The sequence below is a fragment of the Neophocaena asiaeorientalis genome, unplaced genomic scaffold, assembly GCF_003031525.2.
Source record: "Neophocaena asiaeorientalis asiaeorientalis breed wild unplaced genomic scaffold, Neophocaena_asiaeorientalis_V1.1 scaffold149, whole genome shotgun sequence".
NCBI lineage: Eukaryota > Metazoa > Chordata > Mammalia > Artiodactyla > Phocoenidae > Neophocaena > Neophocaena asiaeorientalis.
Window position 1 is genome coordinate 1,520,025 of NW_020174442.1, and position 10,869 is coordinate 1,530,893.

General features: G+C 42.0%; 1 protein-coding gene across 1 annotated transcript; it reads right to left on the reverse strand.

Moving 5' to 3' along the window:
* Positions 1–262: 262 nt before the first annotated feature.
* On the reverse strand, positions 263–10,415 carry CTXN3 (cortexin 3). Its single transcript, XM_024757173.1, has 3 exons — positions 10,357–10,415; positions 7,680–7,894; positions 263–1,438 (listed from the first exon to the last, which is right to left on the reverse strand). The coding sequence occupies exon 3, from the start codon at positions 1,346–1,348 to the stop codon at positions 1,103–1,105; it is 246 nt and encodes an 81-aa protein (XP_024612941.1). The 5' UTR covers positions 1,349–1,438; positions 7,680–7,894; positions 10,357–10,415; the 3' UTR covers positions 263–1,102.
* Between the last annotated feature and the right edge of the window lie 454 nt (positions 10,416–10,869).

Below are 10,869 nucleotides of genomic sequence, written 5' to 3' on the forward strand. Positions count from 1 at the left end.
TAAGGAGTTTAGATGCAAGCTTTTCCTATCAGTACAGAAGTTGGAATAAGAGGTTTTCATATCTCTCTTTTGGGGGGACTTAAACAGTGCTTAGAATAGGTCTTACGTGTCAGAAAAATTTGTGGGAGCCCTTCCTGAAATGGGAGAGGGATGAATTACATGACATTTTGTGGGCTTTGCTCTCTTTCTCAGAACAGTTAGCCCTCAGTATTCGATGCCACTCTCTGCCTCCCGAGTGCTGAAATAAGAGAGGAGACGCTTCTGTTTCTTGAAAAATTTTATTTGGTTTCTATTCAGTCATAAACACACATTCCTCTTAAGACTGTAAAAGTCTTCTCCTCTAAACAATTAACTTTTTATTTAAAAAAAAACGTTGAAGCAGTACTTGCAACCTATTATTTCAACCAGTTGTGCAAAGAAAGTAAATTCAGGTTATGTATAGTTACCTCTATGCATGTTATTAATATGAATACCCAGAATGTACTTGGCCTGGTAAATAGTTTTTCAACCTCTGTAAGCCTTTGAATTCAGTTTTATTTGAAAAGTAAAATGATATCATCCTCACCCATATTTTCCAAGGATCAACCACCTCTTCTAAGCATTCCTATTGCCTTTCAGTGCTCTTTGCTTTAGGAGAAAACAAGTACCTGCTTTGGGTCCACTCAGCAACTTCTTCCTCATTCTCTGCCCAGGACCCAGATTCCCATGAAAATGAAACAAACTGGGAGACATGATTAGAACAAGGAAGCCTCTTTTGGCCCTGCCATCAGATTCAGATCAGATCATTTCTAGTCTTTTTCTCTGGTCAGGTCCGGTAGGGCTTCATTTTAGGCAAAGTCACTATAGATGTTCTCAGTTGCACCATCACACACATTCAACATTCATTCATTGAGTAAATATTGAAATTTAAACCTTCCTATTTTGGGTTAAGAATATAAACCTCCATTTCCAATATCCTCCAAAGTTCACCGAATAAATGAATTGTGGCTCTAGAACCAGATACGGATAAAATGTGAGTTGCTGAGAACGTTGACTAAAGAGAGTCCTGCGCCAAGACATGAAGCATTTCTGCTCCTCAGGATGGGTTCCTGCTCCTGTCCTGCTAAGCAAGGGCATGGTCAAACTGCCCTTTCTCCAGGCCTTCAAGTCCATCAGCCCAGGTCGAGGTTGGCATGCTCCGATAAGGGTCCAGAAGGATCCGGAAGCACCTGACTATGAGGATGCCCAAGAAAATAAACAACAAAATCACAAAAACAAATGTGGTTTTCTGCTCCAGAGACATGCTAGAATCTGATGACACGTTCCCAAGGGGCACTAGGGGTGAAGGGATAGGCTGTCCTCCATCCATCGTCCAGGGAAGCTGGAGCACAGGGTCTCCCAGTTTCCTTCTCTTCCATCATCAGCCTGCTGAGATCATGGTGGCTGCACCTTGAAGAAGCTGCAGAATAAAGAAAGGGAAGGAGAAAGAGTCAACGCCAACGGGCAACTTTATTTCTAGGCTCACCATCATATTTTTCAGAGAAAAGAAGGAATCTCTAAACTTTCTCCAAGGGCTGGGCCAAAAGAAAGCCATGTAGTGATGGAAGAATAGATGCCTAGGCAGTACCTACCATGTTCCCTCTTGTCTTTTCATATCCTATTGAGGACCCCTCTCTTTGGTCCCTGCCATCCCCACTGGCTTACTAAAATCCCATTCTATGTCCATTTTCCCTCCAGCCCAGATGAAGCCAGAGCCCTTGTCTTTGTCTGTTCTCAACACAGCTGAGGCAGGTATGCATTTTCAGGAAGTTTTTTATGAAAACACTACCTAATCCAAATGGGAAATAGAAGAAAAATGAGGACCATTAACTGTGTATATTTACAACATAAAGATTGCTAGGTCTGTGAAGTTCAATGGAAACAGTGGAGAACTGGGTACAGAACCTTGTGAGCCTGTGTTAATGACTCCCTAGCTGTAAGCTGGCTGACTAGTATAGCAATACCTGTTCAGTCCCTCCCTTCCCACCACTGGTCTCCACTCAGTGAGCACCGCCATGACTCCCTGGACCAGTCTTCTCCAGCCTTGGCCTTTGTACGAGGCAAAGTATCAAGTCTTCGTCTCCTAGCTCAACATCTTATCATTTCTAGGCTTATCCCATAACTCAGGTTTTAGAATGGGTACACAATTCATTTGTGGGCTGCACTGAGGGGAACCATTCCAAGAAGATCCAGTAAATAACCTAGTCATCTCAATTCAAATTATGACCCACATCTCCCTATAAATAAGTCTGGGGTCTCACTTCTTCACAGGGAAGCCACGACTAGAATGATTTAAAACTCAGTTTTAATTTGCAATTTTACCACCCTATGCTGATTAAAAGGCAGATGCAAGGATATGGTTAACCCTCTTTGTAGCCTAGTCATGTGTTTTGAGAGGCCTGCTAAAATATAAATATATACTCTTATTCTCTGACCCTTTTACCATCAACCCCTTTTGGATATACCAAATTGAGGAGAAATTAGAGATGAAAGCATTTTGAGAACTCTACAAATCTTTATAAACTGTAAGCCTCTCCCTTCCCAGCATATTTTGTGGTGTCCAAGTTCCTATTAAAATAACTTCATTTGGTCAAATCATCAAAGGTCTCTATTAAATTGCAGTATTTTATCAAGGAAAGTGACACATTAACACATTAGTAGGGATTTGTCTTTGAATACTGTTCCTATTTGAAGGAGGGAGAAATGTGGTAGATAGAAAGGAAATTGAAGGAATATCTTGCCGGGAACGAGGGGCTGCTAGAAAGGACTTGTGGGAAGCAGACATGGGTACTGTGAGCAGATCGTCCAGCAGGAGAGTCCTGGGGAAGGATAAAGGAGACTGGGTAGAGATGAGAAGAGCAGGAGATGGTTATAAAGGGAGATGGAGATCCAGAGATCCAGAAAGAAATGACAACTGTTTCACAATTTTGCCTGGGACTGATCGAAATCCCTAGAAAAGCCTGCTTGATTTTAAACCTGCAATCAGCTAATCAATAATTTACAGATTTGGAAAGCTCAACAGCATGTTTAAGTTAAAGGAAGCATCAGTATAATAAGATGCAGAAATAGAAATAAATGTCATCACTTGGCCACCACAGTACAAAAATATTCAAAGACCTCTAAATTTTGTAAATGTCTGTCTTAGAGTAAAATGTCCCTTTTGGGTAGAAATGATTCTTAGGAAATGTTCACGATTGCTTTTACCTAAAAAATGAAATGTTTCTTTTAGATGAACAGCGGAATTTGGGCGAGTAAATTATTTTGAAAGATTTTGACACAACCATCATCAGTGTTAATAAAAATAAAAGGCAGTTATTTTAAGTACAAGAAGGACCGGAGTTACTCGTGGCAGTATTTTAATCCTGACTGGCTTCCCCCAACACGCAGCATACCTGTCTTTCCTTTGCTGGGTCCATTTGTGTGTGCTCAGGAAATAGAGTCTAGTTTTAATATGGACTAAGGAAACCTTAGTTAAAAGATGCCATTTTCAAAAGTCATATAATACATCCCTTTTCTCAAACCAAGCTCCCTGGACTCTGATGTTCACAAAGTGTATACACCCTGAATTAGTCACGAAGCCCTGTGTGAGCAGTCCATCCCAGCCATGGTCCTTCTCACTATAGGCCACTCACTTTAGTTAATTTGCAAAGAAGCCCTCTCTTTCTTTCCCCATACTTCCTCTATACTGCGTCATGATTCATCATTCTAAGCTCAAGTCTTACCGCTCCTCCCCTCAGAAAACCCACGTGCTCCCATGTCCAAGACCCTAACCCACCCATTAACCCCCTTATGGACCCAATACCCTTGTTTTCTGGACCACAAATTAGATCATATACTCTGACAGTGGAATTTTTCTAAGGTATTACTATATTTTCAAAATAAGTGCAAAAAACAACAAAGATCAAATCACATTTGGTTTTGAGTAAAATGACCAGTGGACAAAAACAAACTTACACGTAACTGATCTGCAGACACCTAAGGAAAGCATCCTGACTCTGTCTGCTCTGCAGCTCTACCTGACACCTGCTACTTTGAACACCTCCAGGTTTCCCACCTCTGAGCTTTGAGACATGATGCTCTCTGCCTGATCCCCTCCTCCTCGCCCTATTCCCACCTTCAGCTTTCTCTCCCTCCCTCGGGGTCCACACCAAATCCCACCTCCTTGGTGGAGCCTCAGTCTCTCCCTTCACGCAAGGCACCAGGGCTTCCTGCTCTGTCCCCAGCAGCATTTCACCTGCATCCTGTGGCAGCATCTATTACAGGACGTGTCTCCACGGTGTTCGTCAACTTCCCCTTATTAAACAACAAGGTCCTTGAGGAATTCCTTGCTGCTCTGGGGTCACTGGCTCTCTAAATAGAGGTTGAAGCAAATCCCTGGCCCCTTAGAGTCCAGGGAACTGAATTCAAACTTGGAGGTGCTGGCTGATACAGAGGAGGGGAAAAAAAACCCACGTCATCCAGCCTAACTGGGATGTCAGACCATTGTGTTTGAAATAGATCCTGTTTCAAAGAATCACAAATAGTCTGGGTCACAATGACACTTTAATAGTCATAAAGCTCATGATTTACGAAGTAGTTGTTTGTTTTTTTAAATTTTCTTTGGCCTCAGTGCTGATGGGTCCAAAATAGAGAAATCAGCTAGAATTAAGCACCCTCCCTATGTTTAAGGGGTCAATCCTTTCTTACCTATCTTGCTTTTTTGGTGGGAAAGGGCAGTCATTTAAAATATCCTAAATCCCATTGTCTTACATGGAAACTATCAATGTCAACACGTACCCATCTCAAGCTTGGGTCGTTCAGACTTTTCATCTCATTAGCATCTTATTTTACAATTTCACGGTAAGAAAAAATACTTTATCTGGAGAAAATCTATCTTAAAACAATGACGTGTTTCTTTTCTTATTTTTCAAGTGGCAGCAACAGAATCAGTTCAGTGCATTTGTCCCCTTGTCCTGGGAAACCACACACAGGCATTTGATTTCACCATCTCACTTCTGTGGTCCTCAACTCAGGCGCCCTCCCTCCCGCAATGAATTGCAATAACAGCTGCAGTCTATGCAGTACGTGTGTAGTCCTGCTTGGCACATAGTGTGTGTTCAAGAAATAGGTGATGATGAGCGACTGTTTTCTCTTTAACTGATTTTTGTGCAAAGTGAGATTTATTTCTAATTTTCCAGGCAGGAATGGAGATTGTAAGTAAACCACCCCAAATCATAAAATTCAAAAGAGTAGCGTCCCCCAAAAGAATGTCGGAATCAGTAGGAAGTCGTCATCCCTCAGCTGTTAATGGCATACAAGGTACAGTGAAACAATGCAGTCTGTATTTTAAGTACTCCGAAACCACATAATTGCTGTACCTAATTTTTGAAACTTCTAGGCCACAAACCTAGTTATATGACTTGACATAATTTCAAAAGTAGATGTAAAAAGTAGTTCATCCATTGAACAAGAACACTCACAGGCTTGTCCAGTGTACACTCACACATGACGGACAGGATACTTTGTCCCACAGAGACATCCTGTGTACCTTGTTTATATTTATCTGGCAGCGTGGTGAGACCCATCTGTAGACTGTAACAGGAAGGGAACTGGCTACGTAAGCGGGACTGAATTTGCAACGACTGGCAGGGACGACCTTCCTCAAAGGGCTGCACTATCCTGCAGCCGTTCTGAAACTGGCTGTTGAAATGTTAACCTGGCTTTTAATGATTGAAGTAATACATATCCTGAGACTGACGCAGAAGAGAATCACTGTCGACTTTCTGAGCTAAAGGAAGCCTCAGCTGCATGGCTGTTTGTATAGCTGGAGTGTCTGGAGGCACTCCCCACCCTCCAACCCACCCAGCCACCCCAGACGTCTAAGCATCCCATCAACCCTATTATACATCTCCTCCCACAATTGGGAGCCCTCCACCAAAGCCACCTCATCTCTTTTGGAAATTCTGTGGCTGAATCCAGTGAACAGCAACTTGCATTCCAGGATATATATGCAAAGATGCAAAATATTTCCTATAAATTCAAAGAATTCATGGCCCTCTTGGTGGCCAGCCAAGACCTCCAGGTAAAGACTTCCTGGCTCTTTCTAAGTACTTCCTGCGTTTTAACCATGACTCCCCCCACACCATTTTCTCAGCTCACATAAATACATGGCTACTTCCATATTCCTCTTTTCCAAATACAGAACTCCTGTTCCAATACAACATCCCTGATGCTTCCGAATTCACAGGATGGTTAAGAGTAAAATTATTTTGAACACTCAAAAAATAGACCAAGGCTAGTAGAAAGTCCATAAATAATGGTTTTAAAGACAAGCGAATGTGGTCAGCTACAAATGTCAACAGGCAGTTTCAGAACTGCTGCCAGCCCCCACTACTGCACCAGAAAGTCTGTTTCCTCTGCCCATCCCTGCAAAGTCAGCCTGCAGACACGTTTGCTTGGGTTTGCGAGTAAACCCTGTTGTACCTGTTTCACCATGCTGGTCAGCAGGAGACCTTTGTCTTCAGCCTGAGTCCTAACCTCAGTTTTACTTCTTCCCTATCTTCATCTTCCTCCTAACATCTGCTTAAAGAGTTTTAAAGGCACTGCAGGGCAAGGTTGCAGCCTTGCTGAGAACAACAGAAAAATACCGTGCAAGAGCCCAGTCAGTAAATGGGGGTATCAAAAGGCACCACTAGCAAACCGGAACTTTTAACTTCAAACGATAAACCTTACTGTTCTACTCAGTTTTCTTTCCCTTGTGTGTTTCCTAGTGAAAGAGAGTGCTTGCTGATACCTCAAAAGGCTAGGGCTGCATACTGCTCATCACCCAGGGACAGCAGGGACGGTCAGCACCATCATTATGAGTTGTTGGGTTGTGATCCTTTGTAAACAAATTAGAACATCCCTGTTACATTTTGGAAGGCTGGATGTTTTAGGTGAACAGAAAAAAATATATTGTAATGGGCAAACAGCTTTCAAGAATAATTTACTGCAGCTTAGCAAAGAAAAAAGCGTTTTACTACTCTTTATCCAGTATCTGTAGCATTATAAACTTAAGCATGCTTTAAAAATAAAGGCATCGTTACATTTCACCCGCTCGCATTAACTTTACCTAGCAACTATTTAATTAGACTTTATCTGACAGCTAGATCTAAATTCAGAACTTGGATCCAGAAGGCATCCATGCGATCATGGCTCATGCATATATTTAAAGTTAGAGAAAAACGTTTAATTAGCCCATCAGAGATACAGATTTTGGTCAAATACCTGGATCTGGCTGAACAAACACTTGATCCATTTCCTGGTGGAACAGTTACAGGTAGTTACAAGCCTCTTTAGTTTCCATTCTTCCCAACCAAGCTGTGTTAAAGCAGTAGACAGTGGTAAGCTGCAAGCAGCTGATGGCACACCCCAGAGCTAAAGCTGTTGTTTCAGGCTTAGAAACTTCCCATTAACACCCCGAGTTAAAGGAGCATCCTCTTTCTGTGTGAGGCATCATTAGCGGCCAATACAGCTGCTTCTCTGAGGCGAGCCATGATTTCGGTTCTGCCTCAGCAACTCTTCAGAGGATTCTGCTTCAGCGAGTAGAGGCAGTATCCTAGCAGTGTGTCTGAAATCATCTTCAAGAAAGCATTAACATTCAAAAGGAGTATGGGGGAAAACATCACAGGGCATTCCCATACCTTTTCAAAATCAAAGCCATAAGTCTACCAGTGCTCTGTTCTTCTCTATTGATTGTTGACACTGTTCCTCTTTGGGGGTGTTAATTAGCACCTTGCAGCAACCAGCCTCCAAATTGATCATGGTTTATGACCTTCAGGCCAACTTAATTAATGGGAAGACTTCTGGGGAAGGGCATCAACTTAGCATTTGGGAGGTAAAGGGAAGACTCCTTTTCCTAAAGAAAACAAAATTGCCCTTTCAGAAAAGCAGCAGTTATGAGGGGCATTGAGGAAAGAACAATTAAAAGAGAACAAAATCCTATTTTTACCACCTGTTTGTAAATTGACTAGGTGGTAGGTCGCCAGATCCAGTGTCTCCTTTGGGCAGCCTGCATAGCTGTGACCTTGGCAGTCACCTCACCCCACACAGGCCATCAGAGACCACTTGATGAGTAAAGATAGACCTTTGCTAAGAGAAAGTTGTGCTAATTCTAAAGATTATAGTTACACGGCACAATGCTTATTTTCCTTGGATAGAGTGCCTGAATAAATTTGGAAAATATTTTAGGATAAAATTCATCTTAAAAAAAAAAAAAAAGGTGCTTCTCTGGAAAGAATTCAGCCTAATCCTTAAGATGGAACATCCTTGTTTTTTTGGGCAACTCACCACTTTCTTTGTTTAAGGGGAAGCACAGTTAGCAACAATACCCACCCACCAAATGATGGGGTGCATGGTATTTAAAGCTAACTCTGCCTGTGCCTGTCAGCTCTGCTGTCTCTTCAGCTCTTGTGAGAAGCTGGCGGTGACCCAGTAGCTCTAGGGGACTGGAAGGGAGCTCATTTTCTAAGAGGAAAACCCCCATCTGCTAGCAAGAGACAACAATCCGGGATAAGTCTCAGACCCAAGGAAATTCAAATGCTAAATGTTAGGATCTAATGTCAGAATCAAACGCTTGACATAAGAACCTAACCTCACGAGAAACATGAAGGTTCTTTCCCCAGATGTTTTCCAGATTTTTAACAGAAATTCCTTTCCAATTAGTGTAACTTACTGTATCTTCACACACACACAACAGTGGAACAAATGAAATCCAACAGAGCACTGCCATTCAGTACAAACTGGTGTCCTTCATGCTTTTCAGCCGACGGTGCTGGCGGACAGAACTCCCTGTCTCGGTAATGCTAACAGAGTGTGGTTCAGGGAACATTCAGACCTCACCCTCACTTATATACTTGTCGTTCCATGTGGCCATGTGGTAAGAAAGGACTCTAGTTAGAAACGAGCCTGGATTACTGCAGGCTCCCCTGCCCGGAGGCCCCCTCAGATATTGTCGCCTTGCTATGGGTAGAGGTGGCAGGGAACGCAAGAGGGCTGTAGCTGTCCTCTAGCTACTCTGCAGGCGGAGGCCATCCCAGGGAGATGAGTGCCTGGCCTATTTTTAAAACTCTCCAGAGAAGTAGATTCCAAATCCCCCTCTGACAACCTCTGTTTAAACTAACTCCTCCGTTGCTTACTTAGTCTAAATGAGTCGGCCCATTTCTTTTTATTCTATCCCCGCTGCAGTCATTAACCACCACAAGATTCTGTGCTTCCCCAAGGAAGCTAAACTAGGTAAACCAAAGAACATTTGATGAAGATCTGCTGCTACAAAGATCTTCCAGCCAAGTCTGGATATTTCTTTTATAGAATAATCATCATTGGAATGATTGGTATCAGCCCCTCTCCCATGCAGTTACATTACTTCAATCATCATGAATTCTGAAACAATGAATAAGGATTTACAGAAAGTTTATTTCTTTGAAAATGTCACAGTAGGTCCTAGTCATTTAGTCATTAATAAGCTTTATAGCTCTTCTCTGAATTCCTCCCCAAATTTCTGCTTTCTTGTCCAGCTTTAAACGGGGAGCATAGGAGGCTACACAGAGCTGTTTCATGTTTCAGACTAACATGAAATTGTGATGACATAGGACGATTTCATAGGCTATATACGCTATGCTTCTCTGATCCATTCTGCTCCCAGGGTTATTCCTGGGTGTCAATTCAATCTTTCTTTTTACTACTCAACACCATGAGTTAATATTGTTGGAAATCTGTTTTAAGAACTTTCCCTACCTTCTCTTTTCCTACCTTTTGTTTCACTTTTAACATTCTTTAGGTTAGAGTTCTTTCCTAAATTTCCTATGCTGCACTTTTCCATAAAGAAATAAACAGCGAATATGAAAAAAAAAAGGTTCATGAGCAGTCAAGCTTTATGCCAACATAAGGCTGTGCTATTATTACTATCATTATGTTTCCTTCTGACTCTGCCTAATTCTCAAAATAAAATTGAATTGATTCTTGGTATAATCTTCAAAACAGAAACATGATTTTCTTTTCATTTTCATCACTAGATTCTTGGTAAATAATCTTTTCTTCCTTCTTTTGGGTACATTTTTCTTGGATGTCATTCAAGGAACATTCATTAAGTTCGTTCATGAAGGGTCAGTTATGTTCTGTGTTCAGTGTGGCAAAGAATAAAAGCTACGGGTACTAGGTCCCTGCCTGACTTGGTTCAGGTTGTGCACTGCACAATTCTAGGAGGCTCCCTGGTAAGGGGCCCCAGGAGCTCACTTTCTAGCAATGGTTGCTAAGCTTCCTGACAGATGAGCCCACCTCCACCACTGTTTCCCACTTCCTCACCTCCCCTTCACTATTCACCCAGCAGGCATCTGAATTATGTCCTTACCTCTCTACAGGACTTGATTTCACAAGGTTATCTGTGGCTTCTAATTGCCTCAAGCAAAAAAACCAAAACCAGAAAAACCTTTGGCATTAATCTTCCTTGTTCTTTGTGGCAACATTGGACATGGCTGACCACACTCTTCAAGGAAGGTCCAGATGAAAGAATACACAGAGCAAGATGGATGGAGTGGCAGGAACTGACATCTCAGCCCTTAGAGCCCCTCTTCTTTGGTGCCTTCTGCCTTCAGAGGCTCTCTTTTGCCTTCTGGGGCTCAAGCCAAGTATAACTCATGTGACTACCAGAAAATGTGAAATTGAGGATGTAAAAACAGGCAGACTAGGATATACATTAATGACTCCATCACTGTCAATTCATTAAGAAAGAATTGAAAGTCAGTTTAAGTGTGTCATTTTTATTTTCAGGTCTTCTTAGTTTAAAAAAAATCAATACATATGTAACATGAAGTTAAAAGAAAAAATTGTGATTAG